General features: G+C 42.0%; 2 protein-coding genes across 12 annotated transcripts in view; one reads left to right on the top strand and one right to left on the bottom strand.

Moving 5' to 3' along the window:
* FGD6 (FYVE, RhoGEF and PH domain containing 6) overlaps positions 1-9,867 on the bottom strand; it is a 106,835-nt gene extending 96,968 nt beyond the window's left edge. The window contains exons 1-2 of one of the 2 annotated variants that reach the window (XM_032646800.1): positions 9,622-9,867; positions 547-2,971 (exon numbers count right to left, since the gene is read on the bottom strand). In XM_032646800.1, the coding sequence (XP_032502691.1) occupies positions 547-2,971; positions 9,622-9,637 (2,441 nt within the window). In that variant the 5' untranslated portion in view covers positions 9,638-9,867. The remainder of the gene's footprint in view (positions 1-546; positions 2,972-9,621) is intronic. The other variant, XM_032646801.1, reaches the window with a different exon arrangement.
* A 279-nt stretch (positions 9,868-10,146) lies between these two features.
* VEZT (vezatin, adherens junctions transmembrane protein) overlaps positions 10,147-19,258 on the top strand; it is a 71,311-nt gene continuing 62,199 nt past the window's right edge. For 4 of the 10 annotated variants that reach the window (XM_032645612.1, XM_032645611.1, XM_032645610.1 and 1 more), the window contains exon 1: positions 10,177-10,292. In XM_032645612.1, the coding sequence (XP_032501503.1) occupies positions 10,194-10,292 (99 nt within the window). In that variant the 5' untranslated portion in view covers positions 10,177-10,193. Of the gene's footprint in view, positions 10,293-15,448; positions 15,514-19,258 lie in introns of all 10 variants that reach the window. The other 6 variants (XM_032645614.1, XM_032645615.1, XM_032645622.1 and 3 more) reach the window with 5 other exon arrangements.

Raw genomic sequence — 19,258 nt, 5'->3', positions numbered from 1 at the left:
TTTTTCCTATGTCTATCCGAAGTTGTTAATTAGCCTTCAACAAGTAAAATAACTAATCCTCAAAGAGTAGTGAATTTTGCAAATTTAGAGGTTTTACCTGACAAGGGCAACATAGGTAAACACAGATTTCAAAAACTTCACAGATTTCTTACACCTAGCAAATAAATCTCATTGAATTGGCCAATTTCCTCCCGTAGGTTCTTGCTATGACTTCCAAGTTGGTGCTTTAGAGGAACTGGGATGTTTCTGTTCTAGGTGTTCCTTGTAGTACCTATATACTACTACTACCACTGGTTCAAATTCTTTGAATCAGCTACTAAAATAAGTCAACTACATAAAGGCTGCATTGCAAACACCCATCCCGACTATATGATAAAAAGAGACTGCACTTTGCAAACAATTTAACATACGCTTAACTAAACCACTCCCTCAGGAAGTGATTTTTTTTCCCACGTATGAGATCTTAACCTACCTCACAGGGCTGCTGAAGGTTAATTTCAGTGATGCAAGCAAAAGGGTGGTATCTGTCTGACACCTAAGTGTTACCTGGAATGCTGATGTCTGGGTGCAAGTTGCAGCTGGCCATCTGGAGCTTCATATGGCTCTTCTACCTCATACACATTTGCATCAGTGTCCTCCACACTGCTGGAATTCTGCCATTCCAGCTCTGGAGTTTTCCCCACAGTCATAATAAATGGCAAGTTCTCATACTCTGGTATTTCCTCATAATGGCGTATATTTTCATACTCCGGCGCACAGCCGCTTATAACAGATTTGCAAGGTGCCTGCGAGGATGACTCCCTGGAGAGCATTTGTTCATCCAAAGACTCAGCTCTTGGTCCATTAGCTGCACTGGTCTGGCCCCGCGACTTCTTCCTCTTCTTTTGGGATTCCAGGCTATAGTTATCTGCCGAATATGCCTTGATGGGTTTATTTCTCTTTTCTTCTACCAACAAGCCATGCCAATCACTTTCACTCCCTTTTCTCTCCCCACCCGCAAGGCTGCCTGAGGTTGTGTCTCCGAGTTGGCTACTCTTGGACCAAAATTTCTGGAAGTCACTCTTCATGAAACAGATGGACAGCTTCATGTTGAGCAACTTCTTTAAAGAGTTCTTCTTTTGAGAGTCTTTGCAAGGCTTAGTGCACCTTTCCACATCCACAGCAGATAATGATTTTGCTCTAGGCTTGGTCAGGGCAGTGGGAGGCTCACTGTTTGAGGATACAGTAACAGACTTTAAGGATTCTGGGTTCCCTGAAAAGGGTATAATAGGATGAGGTAATTTCCACACTGGCTTCTCTGAAGCCCGTTTAGGCATATCAAAGGAGGACGACACACCACGGTTTTGGGCACATAAATGCCGAAGGTGATTTCTTTCTAAACCCTTCTCTGAACTTTTTTCTTTGTTTGAGGGATAAGAACTTTTCTCCACAAGCTCCTCTGAGGCAGCCTTTTTAAGCACTCCTGCAGCAGGTAAGCTGTGTCTTTGAGGTTTTTGGGGGACTATTCTTGAGGAACTTTCATCTTTTATCATAGATTCCTTTTGCAGTTGAGGGGCAGACACTCCCCGGTTACAGGCAGTAGGCAAATGTTCGGTGCAGGTTAATTTGAGTTGCTTGGGCAGGCTCAGAGATAGAGTACTGCATCTTATAAAACTGGTCCTTTTGTCCACAGCAGGTGACATACTAGAACCATCTCCTGTCTTGTCAGAACTCAAATTAGAGTCTGTCTCTAAAGGAGATGCCATATTTTCAAAGGAAGATGTTTCAGGACTCAAAGGTTTTTGTGAATTGATTAAGTTTTGTCTGTCACCGTTAAAGTCCACATTCAATTCACTTTTATTTCCTGGCTTCACTTTGTCCACCTGTTCCTGGTTACACAAAACATTCCCATGAAAAACACTGATTTTATTGTTTTTCAAACTATCTTCAAAAAGACAAAGAGAGCTACTGTCTACATTCTCTGGTTCTTCGTTACTTTCGCTAGGAGTATCTATCTGTTTCTGGCGTAATAGGCGTGCAGCACGTGTCTTTCTGGGCTTGGGAGTTGGAAATTTGGGGGTGTATGGCACTAAGTGAATTTCCAAGGGACCAAGGTCTTTGACTTCTGATTTCTTAATATCTCCATCTGAAGATAAAAAAGTACTCCTTTTACCATTTTCTAGAGCTTCTTGTTCAGATGAATGAAAGTGAGTGTTGCTTTTTTCATTGTAACCCTGACTAGTTTCAAAATTTTGAAATTCATCACTAGGAAGTTGTAGGTGGCAATGGTGATGATCAGAAACTTTTTCGAAGCTGGACAGGGACGGTGACAAATCTGCAAATTCAATTCTGAATTGTCTGTTGGAATGACAGCCATCACTCATTTCTGGACTGTCTGTGAATCTGTGCTTCTGTGGAAAAATAAAAGGTGACGTTCGTGGCGTTAAAACATCTTTGAGCTTCTCTTCCAGGATGCTTGCCTTTAAAACTACTTCACTCTGGCTCTTGATCTTTTCATCATTAGAATCACATTTACGCTGAGTTTTTATAGCTGAAGAGGACTCACCAATTTTATTATTTTCTAAATTTTCATGCATTTCCAGGGGCCCTAAGACAAGCTGCTTGACACACAAATTCTCTCTATTTCCAAGCTTATGGTTACACTCAGAACGGCAGGAACACATTGGTAAAATATAATCACTGCTCTGATGCCCTCTGTTTTTGCAGCTAGAGTTGTCAATGCTTTCAGGGGATTCCTGTTTATGCTCTTCCAGGTTCACGATGATTTTCCTTGATGGTGACCGCCTGATGTCTTGAACGGGTGAGGCCTTCAGCACTTTTGGTTTCGGAGCTATTGCTGGTTTGGTTTTCTTTGTTGACTGTGGAACACTAGAAACCACGATCTCAGGTTTAGGTGCAACAGGAGGTGGAGCTGGCTTATTATTTGCCACCACAAACTTTGGCTTGGGGGCCACTGGTGGCTTCTTAATCTCTAGAAAGGAAAACAAAAATCTGATAACCAAAAAACCAAAGCATAAGATAAATGATTAAATTTGATGACATTTTTACTTTTGACAATATGCTGAACTTGCATTTTACTAGGTAGTTTATATTATATTATTCAGAGTCTATTATTACTCTTGAAAATTCCTTAAATTGCCCTTCAGTTCCAGTACACATAGCTTTGGATATATTGTACTTTGCTTAATAAGTCCAATACAGTTTTTCTTCTAACTCTGGAATGGATTACCATATCTTCAGGCAACACTAAATGAAATACAGTAACTGGCTTCTGCTTGAGATCCGTATGTAAGAGAAGGCACTTCAGTTCATTTGCTGAGTGCTAAGAGTTGAATCTGCCTAAGGTTTATGTAGGATGCAGCTCTTTAAGCTTCTCATGTGAATAAGCAGTACATATTCTTCTACCTCAATGACATACAGTAGAATTGTATGAATGCCCTTTATCAATGACCTATCCCACTAGAACCACAAAATAACCTAAAAAGGAATACAGAAATCAGAAATTTTCCAAACTGAAAAGTAATGATACTATAATATTTGAGGCTCTTGATAAGGTTGGCATTTTTTCTGTGCAGGGGCTGTCAAATCGGAATTTTCACTATAATCCTTCACTGAGCTTTATTTTTAAAAAGTCACAGGCCTGGGGCTTCCCTGGTGGCGCTCATGGTTGAGAACCTGCCTGCCAATGCAGGGAACACGGGTTCGAGCCCTGGTCTGGGAAGATCCCACATGCCGCGGAGCAACTGGGCCCGTGAGCCACAACTACTGAGCCTGCGCGTCTGGAGCCTGTGCTCCGCAACGGGAGAGGCCGAGACAGTGAAAGGCCCGCGCACCGCGCACCGCGATGAAGAGTGGACCCCGCTCGCCGCAACTAGAGAAAGCCCTCGCACAGAAACGACGACCCAACACTGCCAAAAATAAATAAATAAATTAAAAAAAAAAAAAAAAGATTTGAAATGAAATGTTTAAAAAAAAAAAAAAAAAGTCACAGGCCTACGCTCTACCCCAGGTGATTACACTGTGTACCCTTCATTTATAACCACTATTCTAGTGCATTTAAAAGATGACCATAATTCCTATTGTAGCAATTCTTTCTTGGCATTATGTAAAAAGAACTCAATGAGCACCTATTACACTGTGCTAGATTTGCAAAGATCTGCTACTAACCTACAGGAACCTAAATAAAAGGTTCACACAGGGCCTCCTTGATGGCGCAGTGGTTGACAGTCCACCTGCCGATACAGCAGACACGGGTTCGTGCCCCGGTCTGGGAAGATCCCATGTGCCGCGCAGCGGCTGGGCGACCGGAGGCTGTGCTCTGCAATGGGAGAGGCCACAACAGTTAGAGGCCTGCGTACCGCAAAAAAAAAAAAAAAAAAAAAAAAAAAAAAGCTTCACATAAAAGACCTATAAAATGAAGTTACACAGATACTGAACATCCTCATTTTAAACGTTCTTTTATGTTTTTCTACCTATACTATCACTTATCACCCCATCATATTTCCCAAGACAAGGTAAAACGTATTTTATACTTCTTATACTTATGTTTGTTCCTCCAACAGGATCTAACGCTTAATGAAAACTTAGTTAGTGAAAAACATAAACATAAACCTTTCAAAATATCATCTGCTGGACATTGTTTAAGTACTTAAATACACAGAGGCTTCAATTCTTCACTTGGTGAGGAGTTTCTTTTCAACAAAGGAAATTAGTCATAACACTCCAACCCGGGAAGATATTACAGGGACATGAGTAGTGAGGAAAAAAAAAGAGTAGGGTGCTCTACTTCCTTTTACCAACCGAGGAAGAATTTCTCAAACCCCTAATACTCTGTTCAACCAAGATCACCTGATGACAGATGCCTTCTCATTCAATTCCAAAGGATAATGTTATAATAAAAAAGATATGAAGTATTTCCAAAATGACAATACAAATTCCCAACACCATGCAATTTCGTTGTGTTCAATAAGCGTGTTATTATTGTTTTCTTAGGTAGAAAAAATTTTAAAACCATTCAAAGCCTAATGATAAAGCTTGGTGTAATGGTCTATTAAACTCCTGACATATAAAGTCAAGTCTTAAGAAAAAGTATGAATGCCCTAGGCCTCTTACCTCCCATCTTACTCAAGATAAGGAAAACAGACAGACCATCACACTGATTTCATTTCTGTAAGCATTCTGAAAACATCCTACCTCTGGGCATTTTGAAGGAATTAAAAAAAAAAAAAGAAATCAGTTCTGTAACATGGAAAGAGTTCTGGAGATTGGCTGCACAGCAGTATGAATGTACTTAACGCTACTGAACTGTACACTTAAAAATAGTACAGACGGGGGCTTCCCTGGTAGCGCAGTGGTTGAGAGTCCGCCTGCCGATGCAGGGGACACGGGTTCGTGACCTGGTCTGGGAAGATCCCACATGCCGCAGAGCAGCTGGGCCTGTGAGCCATGGCTTCTGAGCCTGCACGTCCGGAGCCTGTGCTCCGCAATGGGAGAGACCACAACAGTGACAGGCCCGCGTACCCTAAAAAAAAAAAAAAATAGTACAGATTGGGGGCTTCCCTGGTGGCACTGCAGTTGAGAGTCTGCCTGCCAATGCAAGGGACGCAGGTTCAAGCCCTGGTCTGGGAGGATCCCACATGCCGCGGAAGAACTGGGCCCGTGAGCCACAACTACTGAGCCTGCGCGTCTGCAGCCTGTGCTCCGCAACAAGAGAGGCCGCGACAGTGAGAGGCCCGCACACCGCGATGAAGAGTGGCCCCCGCTTGCACAACTAGAGAAAGCCCTCACACAGAAACGAAGACCCAACACAGCCAAAATAAATAAATAAATAAAATAAAATAAAATAAATAGTATAGATGGTAAATTTATGTTAGGTGTATTTTACCAAAACTAAAAACAACAAACAAAAAAACCCCGTCTCATTAATCTTTTACTTTCTGAATCTTAGAGCCTTTTCAAAAGCTTCAGTGTCATTTACCCAACCAATTTTTGCTATTTTAGTTCAATCATTTTTCATAAATCTCTGTTCTTAGTGTCCTAGAAATTCAATTAACTATATGAATTATGGTCAATTACCAACAGATATAGCGCAGCATCATGTACCTAACTGCCTCAACACATACTCACTTAATTAAACAAAGAACTGCGAGCTTTGGCTTAGCTAACCGTGTATTGGAGGAGGCCAATAACATAACTGGGTGTGCCTCTGTGGAGAACTGGTTGCCTCAGTTTCCTTACTTGCAAATGAGGGAGCTGAACAGATCTCTAAAGCCTAAATGATTCTGAGATGATAACTTCAGGAGATATATGCTTCAGGAGAACCCTTAGATTCTCTAGCCACTTTGCCCTGTGTGATTTTTCTTCCGTGTACCTCCCTCTGTCTTCACCACTAGAAGGCAAGCTCCAGGAGGGCAGGTACTTTGTCTCTTTGCTGTATCCCCAATGCTAAACATAGGGTCTGGGAACAGTCAGAGCTGCCACATACGCAGTCTTTACTATGTCTCAATAACAAGATATTTCTTTAAATAGAAATCAATATCCACTTAAATGTAGAATATTTTGAAAAGTTAACAGGAATCAACTTCAATAGGATTACTGAATGAGTTCTTCTTTTTTAAAATTTATTTTATTTATTTATTTATGGTTGCGTTGGGTCTTCATTGCTGTGCACAGGTTTTCTCTAGTTGCGGCAAGTGGGGGTTATTCTTCTTAGTGGTGCGCGGGCTTCTCATTGTGGTGACTTCTCTTGTTGTGGAGCACGGGCTCTAGGCGCACGGGCTTCAGTAATTGTGGCACGTGGGCTCAGCAGTTGTGACTTGTGGGCTCTAGAGTGCAGGCTCAGTAGTTGTGGCGTACGGGCTTAGTTGCTCCACAGCATGCGGGATCTTCCCGGACCAGGGCTTGAACCAGTATCCCCTGCATTGGCAGGTGGATTCTTAACCACTGTGCCACCAGGGAAGTCCCTAAGTTCTTAATTATTAGAAGGAACAAGTGTTCAACTAAGTCATAGAATAGCAATATTTGAAGTCTTTCATCATTATTATTATTTTTATTTTAAAATTATTTCTTTATTTTTTAGTGGCTCTATTTTGAAAGAAACACAGCTCAAAAAATAACAAGCCTTTATATTACGGTCTGCTCCAATGTCAAACTCTTGAAATAAGTGCACGATGTCTGGAAATGGATCCAGCACCTTTGGATATTAATACTGTATCAACAGTCAGACCCAAAGCTTTTTAGAGCGCAGCAGCAAATCTTTTATTTACACAGCTGTTTGGCTCCAGGGAAAAATAAGGTAAGAAAGTAAAGCACTAGTACCATTTTACTAACAATTACAAACACACTCATCATCTATTACACACAGATGGCGGTGGTCCACGTGCAACACTTTCTTAGCTATTGGACCAGCCAAAAAGCAAAGCACAGCACATGTACACGGAGACCTATACATGTTCAAAAATATATGAAATATATTTCTATAATTATCTCTCCTTTTTTCATATACTGATTAGAATAATTCTAAAACCTCTATTGTGGGCCTACTCTTTCACAGACACAGAAAAACAAAGCAAGCTCTTCTTCAGGATACATATATCTTAGATGTTCTACATTTTTCTTATTGCCTTAAATTAAGCCAACCATCCCAAATACCACAGATTAGAGTCCGTGTAAACAAACATCCCCTCCCCCAACTTCAAATAACATTCCTAAAGTTTTAATGAATTCTGAATACTGTTCCAAAGAGCATCATAAACAGCTTGTAAGAATGATGAACACATAATTTTAAAAGAATAGGATACAAATAAAACCCCAGTTCTTTTCCATATTCTCCATTTAGACATGAGAAAAAATAATAAATCTTAACAGATGGGAGAATGAAAAAGTAGTTAATGCTTCTCAGCAAGCCGTGCTAAAAACCAACTAACTCAGCTAAACACAGGAAGTGTCCCTCTTTTAAACACCACAAAAATGTCTGTGGACTTCTTTAATTATAAAGTTGATAAAATATAAAAACAGTTTGCATTATTCGAGGGTCATTCAAATGAAAGAATAATAAAATTCCAGACTGAGACCTAGATCCGGTTTACATATTTAAATGTAGAATTAAATGCTTCTGTATGGGTTCATTATAAACTGTTAGGACTGGAACTGAAAACTGATACAAATAAGGTATGAATTTTAAATGTGTCTGACACTGGAGAGGAGAGTTAAAGTTGGCTGGAAGGATTTTAAAATCTCCAGCCACTTTAAATTTAAATTAAATTAGACTTGTTCCTTAATAAAACTTAAAGTGAGGCACAGAAATTTAGGATGAAAATAATTCACCTCATGTAAGTAGAAAGCCTCCCTCTGGTAAGGAAAAGAGTTTATAAATAACATAATTCCCAGTACACGATGACATACCTCCTGTACACACATATAGCATCAAAAAGGAAAGATCCACAACATCGTCCTCAGGAATACTATTACGGGAACACTTCATCCCTTGCTTTCTTATTCCTATTGGCTAAACTTCTTGCCTCGTTAGTTGTAATCTGATTACACCTAGCCGTACAACCTCCAATATATCTAGGCTTTAGAAAGAATACAAACCAGAATATTTAGAGTGCTGTTTGACAGTTACAAGATGCAGGAATTTAAAATAAATGCCAAGAAAAGCTAAGAAAACTTAATCTGATACTTACATGCTGGTTCTAGAAGTAACTGTGGTGAAGCTTTACACTATTTTACTATAAAATGTCTAATGAAAGCTTATTTATTACAACCTGGGCAAAAATGTTTCTCAATACTGAATACGTTATTAAGTTCTGGCTTAAAAAGTAACCTATGTTCTTATAAGTGAACTTAACACCACTTTAGTAATTATTTTGGAAAATAGGAACTGTTCCTTCAGAATGTTTAGAAATACAACGTCCAGAATTCTTCAAAGTCTACACAAAGGTAATACAACAGGCTTTGCCATTTGGATAAAGGGAAACGGCGACAGGAGGCAGACAAAAAATAAGGCTTTGTCTACACTAACCAGGTAGAAATAGGGGGGAAAATCCATTAAAAATTGGATGAAGATGAACCAAAACCTTGGCATCGGCAATTCTACTCCTCTGCTCCTCAGGTAACCGGGGGAAAACCACCAAAACAGGAGTAAAAATGTCTAAACCTCTTTACTTAATAAGGGTCAGGGTTTCCTGTCGACATTAGGGGTTAAAGCCGCTCAGCCTAGTCGCCGAGTTCAACACTCCGGGAACACTGCCCTTTCCTAGAATAACTGATTTCTTAACATGGGAATCTAAACTATTTTCATACGCAAAGGCAAAGTCGCTCAAATTTCAGGAGAGAAAAGTAAACGCCCTCTTTACATTTCCCGTTTCACCTGGCGCTAAGAGCCCCCAACACGGTCTTCTTTTAAAAGGAGGTCCCAAGAGACACACTATTTCCAAAGAGCCCCTCTTGGCACGAAGGGACGAAAAAATCAGGCAGCAAACACCGTCTCCTCCGCACAGTCCTGAGGAAAGGTTGAGGGAATATCAATAACCCATCCCGGAGGACAAAGTTGCTCCGAGCCCAAGACCTGCAGCGCTCGCTACAAACTTTCCAGCGGGCAGCGCGAGCGCCGTCACTTACCGGCGGCAGAAGTCATGATTCCCCCGTGCAGCTCGCTTCCCCGCTCGCCCCCCTCAATCACCGCTCCCCTTACAGTCCATTGTTTCAACAGTTTGGGCAGAAGAGAAAAGCCCCGGCAGATCCCACATTCCGTCCCGCGGCCCCGAGGCGCAACCCCAGCGCCGCACAAAGGACGCGGCCGGCTCCGGGGACCCGGCGGCGCTCCCGGGCGCGAGCCGCCGGCGACGGGCGGGCGGGCACGAGCGCCGCCCAGCCGAGGTCCCGGCAGACGGCCACGCGCGCACACGCGCAGTGCTCACCGCGGCTTCGCCGGCGCGCGCCCTTCTCCAGCTCCAAAAAAAAAAATCAGAGCTCCAGGCGCCCCCTGCTAGTCGCGGCCGTAAAAAGCGGACAAAAGCCCCAGCCTCCTCCAATCAGGGGGCCCGAGTTTCAGCCCATTCCCTCCCCTCCCGCCCACACGTTCAAGCTCAGCGCCAATGAGCGGGCCTGAAAAAGGGGCGTGAGCTGTGAGGCATGCTGGGAATTGTAGTTTTCTGGACTCACGGGACCTGCAGAAACAGACGCTTGGGCGCATGCAGCCGGTTCTCCCGCCTTCATTTCCCATCGTGCTGAGGCGGGTGGCATGGCGGAGAAGGATGACACCGGATTTTGACGAAGAGGTGGTTTTTGAGGTAAGGGGAAAATGGCGGTGCGTGTGAATTGCCTTTGTTTGATTAGGACGAGGGAGAAGGCGAGGAGGCCGGGCGAGAGGCAGATCCCGGGGCGAGGAATCGGGTGACGCTCCTGCCGGCCTCGGTCACCGAATCTCGGCAATTTCCGGGCCTAATGTTGGACGCAGCCTGACAGGTGTAGCCTGAGGCTCTCTCGCCGCGCCCGGCCTCTGCCTCGGGCCCTCCCGGAATTCCCAGCCAGGCCGGTGGACTAGAACCCTGCTTGTTCCTACTCACCCGTACGATTTAGCCTCCCCCTTTTTAGTCCTCGATTTGTTCGGGTCAGTATCCAGAAATGCCTCAGGTCACAGTTCGCGGTCGAGGCGTGGCCCTCGGAATGGAGGCAGCAGGTGCTAGTTTTTGTTTTTGTTTTTATTTTCTTATACCGTGGTTTAAGATCTGTGTGTGGGACCTACTGTGGGTGATTTGGGCCGGGGCATCTCAGCATCTAATTCTTTTGTCCTTTGCTGTTGCGCTAGGTGTAGCTAGTTCTTCTGATTCGAGGCTCGGGTGTGAGGGCTTTTGTGTGGGACTATTTTAAGACGTTCTCTGCCATCTTGAATGAAAACAAAAACAAACAAAAAAACAGTCTAATGTTTTTGTTGCCATTTGTCTATCAGACACAGGTGAAAAGTCACACCTCTGTATAAGGCATGTATGTATACTTTACTAAAATCCATTCATCCGACAAGATTTTAAGAAATTTAAGAAAAGAAACGGCTCATTCCATACCATCAGAGAGCTACGCAATAAATAGTACAGAATGGTAAATGTTGAAATATATACAAACTGTCATTGGAGGATTGATTTGGAAACCGCTGTCTGTTCTTGTGGCCTCGGAGACACTACACCCAGTATATGGATATTGGAGGTGGATCTTGAACTGTGAATATGTTTAGAGAGATGGAAGGGAGAAAATGCATTATAAAGAAAGAGAACAGAGTATCTCAAGGTTGGGAGGTGTGAAAGTACCTGGTGTAGATTTTTCAGGGACTTGAGTGTGGAGTGTCGCTATATAAAGTGGTTTGATGGGGCTGGAATGAAGAAGTAGTGGAAGATAGGGCTCTTTTACCAAAAGGGAGTGCCTGGATTTGAGGAGGTCAGTAGGGAAGGCAAGCACCTGAGTTCTGGAAAGGAGAGAAGAAATAATTGAATAATGGCTTGGACAGATACTTCTAAGGTAAAATCGAGGAAACAGTTACAAGATTGAATGTGGGAGATGAAGAAGAGACAAAAATCTATGTTGCTTAGATTGCTAGAGAGAGGAAAGTGGGTGGATACTTTTTTACCCTATTCTTAGATATCTGAGTATAATAGTAATACATGCTCAAAGAACATTTCATTGTAGAAAACAAGCCACAAAATTAAAATCACTCATTTTCCTACCACCCACAGATGGCCACTATTAACATTATAGTATGTGTTCTTACAGACTTTTTTTCTATTCAAATGTATGTTTGATATTTTTTAAACACAAAAAAATATACCACATAGAATTTTATATGTATTTTTCAGTGAGTCTTTTCCTATTCATTACTCTTTGAAAACAATAGCATAATATCCAATCATGTATGTGTATCATAATATAACTATTTTCCCATTCTTGGTTATATTGTTTCAAAATACAGTTGTAATCAGCACTGACATAAGTCCATCTTTTACTGCATCTCTGATTTTTCCTTATAGTAATTTCTAGAAGGGAAACTAGTGGGTCAAAGGATATGAACATTTTTTAAGACTTATGCAGAAAGGTTATATATACCTATTCAAGTTTCCATTAGGAGTATTTTCATCAAATCCTCAGCAACAACCTTTTTAGTTTCCTTTGATCTTTGTTAATTTTATAGGAAAAATAGCATTCTGTTGTTCTAATTTACATTTTGTGCATTTACTGGAAACATTTTTATTTCTTTCTTGAGCATTTTTTTTGTATTTTTTGCTCATTTTACTATTGGATGTTAGCTTCTTACGACTTGCATACGTTTTACTTTTCTTTGTTTGTTTGTTTTTTGATGTGAACCCGGTGTAAAGTCTTTATTGAATTTGTTGCAATATTGCTTCTGTTTTATGTTTTGGTTTTCTGGCTGTGAGGCATGTGGGATCTTAGCTCCCTGACCAGGGATCAAACCTGCACCCCCTGCATTGGAAGGTGAAGTCTCAACCACTGGACTGCCAGGGAAGTCCCTTGCATACGTTTTTCATATGTTACTTAACCGTACCATACTTCTAGAAATTTTTTTTAGTTTGTAGTTTAATTTATTTGCTTTTTGTCACATACATTAATTTTTATTGCAGCATGATATTCGTAAGAAAAGTGCACAAATCATAAATGTGCAGATTGATGAATTTTCACATGTTGAATACATCCATGTAACCAGTACCCATGTTAAGAAACTGAACGTCAACCAGCACACCAGAAACTCCCTTTTACTCCCTTTCAGTCACTTCTCCCCACCCCAAAGATAACCACAATTCAGACTTGTAATAACTAACTTAGATTCCTTTTGTCTATTTTTATAGTTTACATACTGGGCAATTCCATTTGTATATGCTCTTTTTGCTCTGACTTTTTGCTCTCTGGTTTTGTTTGTTAGATTCATCCATATGGTCATGTGAGCATTTTTTATTTCTCTGTAGTATTCCATGTGAATGCATGACCATTTTTAAATCCACTCTACTATTAATGGTCTTCGGGTGATTTCCAGTTTGAGACTATTATAAACAGTGCTAGTATGAACCTTTTAGTATATATGTCTTATTGAACATATTTCTGTTGAGTATATACTTAGACGTGGAACTGCTAAGTCATAGGAAATACATACATTCACCTGTGTAGATATTGCCAAACACTATTTCAAAGTGGTTGTACCAATTTATATTCCTACCAGCAGTACAGGAGAGGTCCAGTTGCTCTACAGCCTCACCAACACTTGCTAATTTCAGTTTCTCTTTTTACCATTCTGGTAGGTGTGTACTGGTATCTCCTCTTGGCTTTAATTTGCATTTCTCTGATAAGGAAAGGGGGAGTCTTTTTATATGTTTAAGGACCAGTTTTGTATCCACTTTAGTGAAGCCAATTCAAGTTTGTTGCATATTTTCCTTTTGGATTATCTCTTCTTGTTACTGATTTGAAGGAGTTCTTTACATATACTGGATATAAGTCCTTTGTTGGATCTGTGTACCTCAAATATCTCAGGAGGTGTGTGGCACTCTCTTAATAGTGTCTTTCAATGAACAGAAGCTCTTAACTTTATCATAATCCAAGTAAACCTTTTTCTTTTATGGTTAGTGCCTTTAAAGAAGTATTTGCCTCTAAGGTGACAAAGCTTATTTTCTCTAAAAGCTTTATTTTACCTTTTGCTTCTAGATCTGCTATCCGTCTGGAACTGATTTTTGTATGGTATCAAGTAAAGGTCAACATATGTTGTTTTCCCATATGGATGTCTAGTTAACCTGGCATTTTCTTTTTTTTTTTTTCTTTTTTTTTAAGAAGGAATTTCCATCTTCAGGAAACAACTTTATTTATTTATAAATTTATTTATTTTTGTCTGTGTTGGGTCTTCATTGCCGCCCACCAGCTTTCTGTAGTTGTGGCAAGCGGGTGCTACTCTTCATTGCGGTGCGCGGGCTTCTCACTGTGGTGGCTTCTCTTGCTGTGGAGCACGGGCTCGGGGCACGCGGGCTTCAGTAGCTGTGGCACGTGGGCTCAGTAGTTGTGGCTCGCGGGCTCTAGAACACAGGCTCAGTAGTTGTGGCACATGGGCTTTGTTGCTCCGAGGCATGTGGGATCTTCCCAGACCAGGGCTTGAACCTGTGTCCCCTGCATTGGCAGGCAGATTCTTAACCACTGCGCCACCAGGGAAGTCCTAGCCTGGCATTTTCTGAACAGACCATCCTTTCCTCGCTGAACTACAATGTTGCCTTTGTCATAAATCAGGATACCTTGTATGTGTGGCCTTATTTTTGGGTATTCTCTTTTCCATTGGTTAATTTGATCATTCTTGTGCCTATACCACATTATTTTAATTACTTTTTAACTTTATAATACATACTAGTGTCTGATAGAATAAAACCAGCCAGCTTTATTTTCTTTCAAGATTGCTTTGGTTATTTTTAGCCCTTTGTATTTCTGAATGAATTTTAGAATCAGCCTATCATTTTCACTTTAGAAAAAGGAAACTACCAAGATTTGATTGGAATTGCTTTGAATCTATGGATTAATTTGTAGAGACCTGACATCTTTACAGTATTGAATATTCCAATAGCATTTTTATTGCTTGCCTCCTAAATGAGTCAAGCAGCTTCCCATAACTTTCTGTGCTCTAGGACTGATTTTACAAACTGGGAATACAGGGGAGGAAAAACAATTTTCCTTCTACCTTTCGAGTTCTTGGCTGAGACCCCTGTCATAAAAGATAGATTAACAAAAGAAAAACAAAAGTTTATTAACATTGTTAGGAAACAAAATTCAACTGGAGTAAATTTAAAAGATCTTACTGGCTTTCTTCAACGATTCATGAATTAGGCAGCGTCCCATCCAGCAGACAGAAAGGATCTTCTTCCCAGGATCTGTAAAAGATGAAAGACTTGTAGGCAGAAGGGAGTGGGACAAGGAAGTTAGGCTAGCAAAGAGTGGATTGGTCAATCCCAATCTCCCAATTCATCCCACCACCACCACCCATCCCTGCCACTTTCCCCCCTTGGTGTTCATACATTTGTTCTCTGCATCTGTGTCTCTATTTCTGCCCTGCAAACCGGTTCATCTGTACCATTTTTCTAGGTTCCACATATATGCATTAATATACGATATTTTTCTCTTTCTGACTTACTTCACTCTGTATGACAGTCTCTAGATTCATCCACGTCTCTACAAATGACCCAATGTCGTTCCTTTTTATGGTGGGATTGACATATATACACTAATATGTATAAAATAGATAACTAATAAGAACCTGCTGTATAAAAAAATAAATTTAAAAAAAAGAGTGGATTGTTTGTGTCAAGGTAACGTTCTTTTAGGGGATGGCACGGGTCTGTCAGGCAGATTACCTCACTAGTGTTGATTGGGTAGTTCCTGACTGACTGGCTTAAGATTCTATTTCTGTTACCGAACGCAGGTTCCTGTGACTGACACACAGTAAGGCCAAACAAACCGAAACGTCGAAGTTTGGAGCAGAGAAAGGTTTGTTGCAGGGCCATGCAAGGAGAACAGGTGGCTCGTGCCCCCAAAAAACCCCTAACTTCTTGAAGGGTTTCAGCAAAGCATTTTTAAAGGTCAGGGGAGGGGAGGGGCATCCCAGGGTGTGTGCTGGCATCTCAGTTCATGCACAATTCTCTGATTGGTTGATCTTGAGGTAACAGGGCAGTTAACGTTATCAATCCTTAGGTACCAGTAGGTCTGGGGGCTACAGGCTCATGATCATCAAGTAGCTAATTTCTTCCATGTGGTGGTGGTTTTAGCATCTGAAAAGTTCAGGAAATATGCATGAAATACTGTTATCTTGGCACTTCTAAGAGGAGCTACAGCAGAAGATATGGGGGAGGGGCTCTGTCCTGGGAAGGCTCCACAGGTCCTGTTCAGTTACATTTTTGGAGAGGCCAAAAGTGTAATTAAGGGCTTCCCTGGTGGCGCAGTGGTTGAGAGTCCGCCTGCCGATGCAGGGGACGCGGGTTCATGCCCCGGTCCGGGAAGATCCCACATGCCGCGGAGCGGCTGGGCCCGTGAGCCATGGCCGCTGAGCCTGCGCATCCGGAGCCTGTGCTCCGCAACGGGAGAGGCCACGACAGTGAGAGGCCCGCGTACCGCAAAAAAAAAAAAAAAAAAAAAAAAAAAAAAAGTGTAATTAAGTCTTGATTTGGTAAGGTGGATCTTAGTATAAGTGACTCCATTTGGGGCCTGTTGTCGTATTTTTAACAACACGTATACTGCATATATACATGGGAGATACTGTTTAAAAAAACAAAACGAAACAGAGCTAGACAGTAGTTAAAGCAGTTAAAACATATTTTATTCAGGACATACAATAGGGGGAAAGAGACCTCAGTATAGAACTGGGTTCTATTGCAAATACAGCATGGATAAATGGGAATTTAATTACTAAGAGGAAACACGGGGTCAGGAGGGGTTTTGGCTAAGCCAATATAACGGGATTCTTGGTGATGACAAGCTAGGGTAGTCAGACATTACCTCTGTTACCTCAGACACCAAGGTTTGCAGCAGAGAAAGTTTATTCACAAAGCAGCCAAGGGAGGAGAACAAGTCTGAAATCCACCCTCCCAAAGGTGGGATATTTATGGGGTAAAGGAGCAGGGTGGTCTTAGGTGTGAGGAAAGGTGATTGGAGGTAGGGAAAAAGTGAGGTAGTCGGTGTTCTGTGCAGATATATCTTGGTTACATGCTTCTTCCAGGGATGCATGTTAAAAAATGGAGGTGCTTAGCATGATTTGGGGGTGAAGGTTTTGGCCCTCTGACAATAAAAGAGCATTCATCCAACACCTGTGCAGGCCCAGTGTTAGGGCCCGTGGTCCCAACCAGTCTTAGCTCAAACCGAACAAGAGCTGACTCTAAGTTCCGAAAAAACAACTTAAGTCTCTGCCCCCATTACCATAGCAACCCATACATCCGAGGTGTTATCTGTGGGGTGGTTAAGGTGTCTTGTGGTGTATTACCTAGGCTATGTGAAGCTTGGAGGGTATGCAGTTAAGGAGAGGGGAAAAAACTAAAGCAAGCTGATCAGTGAAGGCAGTTTATAAGCAGAGAGGTTTTAACAAGCTGTTCCCTTATCTGTTGTTCTGTAAGACAAGCTCAAGAATCTCTATTAGTCACCAGCTTCTGTTAACCCTATGGGGCATGATTACACTTAGGGGAATGGTAGAAGATGAGGAACCCAATATTGAGGGTGATCAGTTGTGGCGGATGGGAGACGCTTGCTAAACTGACATACCAGGGTTCTTGTTAAAACTAAATTTTGCAAGGAAGTGCACAGGTAGGCCTAGGAGAAATTTCAGGAGCCTGACTAAAGTTTGATTAAGGAAAGAATCTTGGTCGATACCCAGGGGAATCTAACACTCGATGGCTTGGAATTCAGGCTCAGATAGCATCTATATGGGGGGGAGGGGGTGTAGACCTCTTAGGGAAGAGTAAATGTTTACTTAGGAAAGATAAATGGACCCTTAGAAGAGCAGATGGGAGATACGACAACATTTGTCTGGGTGTAGCCTCCTCTCCTGTGATGACTCAATCTTCTCTAGTTGATGAAACTCCCAGGGAAGGGATTTATGATAATTGAGTTCCTTTTGGAAGATCTGTCTTTAGGCAGAATAAGGGGGAGAGTTCAGAGAAAGTTTTCCCCTTCATTTGCTGTTTTTCAAGTGCCTACAGCTCAAAATAATCAATATGCCCAATGACATAATTTTGGGGGGCATATTCTGCTACCTTTCAGGAATGATCTATTCCTTGAGGGCATAGCTAAAATTGGCCCTTAAACTGTCTAGGCCAGCAGTCCCCAACCTTTTTGGCACCAGGGATCGGTTTCGTGGAAGACAGTTTTTCCACAGACCAGGCGGCAGGGGAGGGTGGGGGGAGTGGGGGTGGGGTGGGGAATGAAGTGTGGGGATGGTGCGGGTGGTAATGCGAGTGATGGGGAGCGGCAGATGAAGCTTCTCTCACTCGCCTGCTGTGCAGCCCAGCTCCTAACAGGCCACGGACTGGTACTGGTCTGCGGCTCTGGGGGTTGGGGACCCCTGGTCTAGGCCTTTGCTAGGGATATGGGGAATGGATGATGTCCATTGGTTCCTTTTCTTTTATGGTTATTGCTTAGTTCCAGTTTTCTATTTGGGGAGATATTTTGATAGTCTTTTTTTATTCTGAAAGGGAGTGTAATGCAGTTGTCAAAGGAACAGACTCTGGAGTTGGACAGCATAGGAAATCCTAGCTCCAGTACATAATAGTGTGATTTTGAGCAGTTTACTTCTCTGTGTGTCAGTTTTCTCAATATTAAGTAGAAATGACAGTATCAATCTCATAGAGCAGTTGTGAGTATTAAATGACTTAATGTAAGTGACCTAATTAGGTCTTATTACTTATGTTATTCATTACCTCTTTTTTTTTTTTTTTTTTTTTTTTTTGCGGTATGCGGGCCTCTCACTGCTGTGGCCTCTCCCGTTGCGGAGCACAGGCTCCGGGCGCGCAGGCTCAGCGGCCACGGCTCACAGGCCCAGCCGCTGCACAGCATGTGGGATCTTCCCAGACCGGGGCACGAACCCGTGTCCCCTGCATCGGCAGGCACACTCTCAACCACTGCACCACCAGGGAAGCCCTCTAGCTTCTTGAGTTAAAGACTTAAGTACTAAAAATAATTTGTAAGGTTATAAATTTCCCTATGAGTGCTGCATTGGCTGTATTTCATGAGTTTTGAAATGTGGTTTTCCTCACAATTTTGTAATTTCCTTTGTGATTTGTTCTTAATAGGTGATTTAATAGGGGTATGGGCAAGGGATTGATGTTATTGTTAGTGATGATTTTTCTTCATGTGCTCCTCCAGACCCGTAGTTCTACCCTGACCATTATGGAACGCATCACCTGTATTTCCGTGTCCTATGGATTCCATTTAGGTTCAGCCAATGAGAAAGATCTCTTAAATCAGAGGTATCTTAATTTGTTCAGGCTGCTATAACAAAATGCCATAGGCTGGGTGGCTTATAAACAACAAAAATTTATTTCTCACAGTTCTGGAGGCTGGGAAACCTAAGATTCAGGGTGCCAGCATGGTTGAGTTCTGATGAGAGCCCACTTCCTGGTTCATAAATGACTGTCTTTTCCCTGTGTCTTCATATGGCAGAGGGGGTGAGGGAACTCTCTGGGATCTCTTTTATAAGGGTACTGATTGTATTTTTGAGGGGTCCAACCACATGACCTAAGCACCTCTC

Source organism: Phocoena sinus, chromosome 10, assembly GCF_008692025.1.
Source record: "Phocoena sinus isolate mPhoSin1 chromosome 10, mPhoSin1.pri, whole genome shotgun sequence".
Classification (NCBI taxonomy): Eukaryota; Metazoa; Chordata; class Mammalia; order Artiodactyla; family Phocoenidae; genus Phocoena; species Phocoena sinus.
This window is presented reverse-complemented; position numbering and strand designations above follow the sequence as displayed.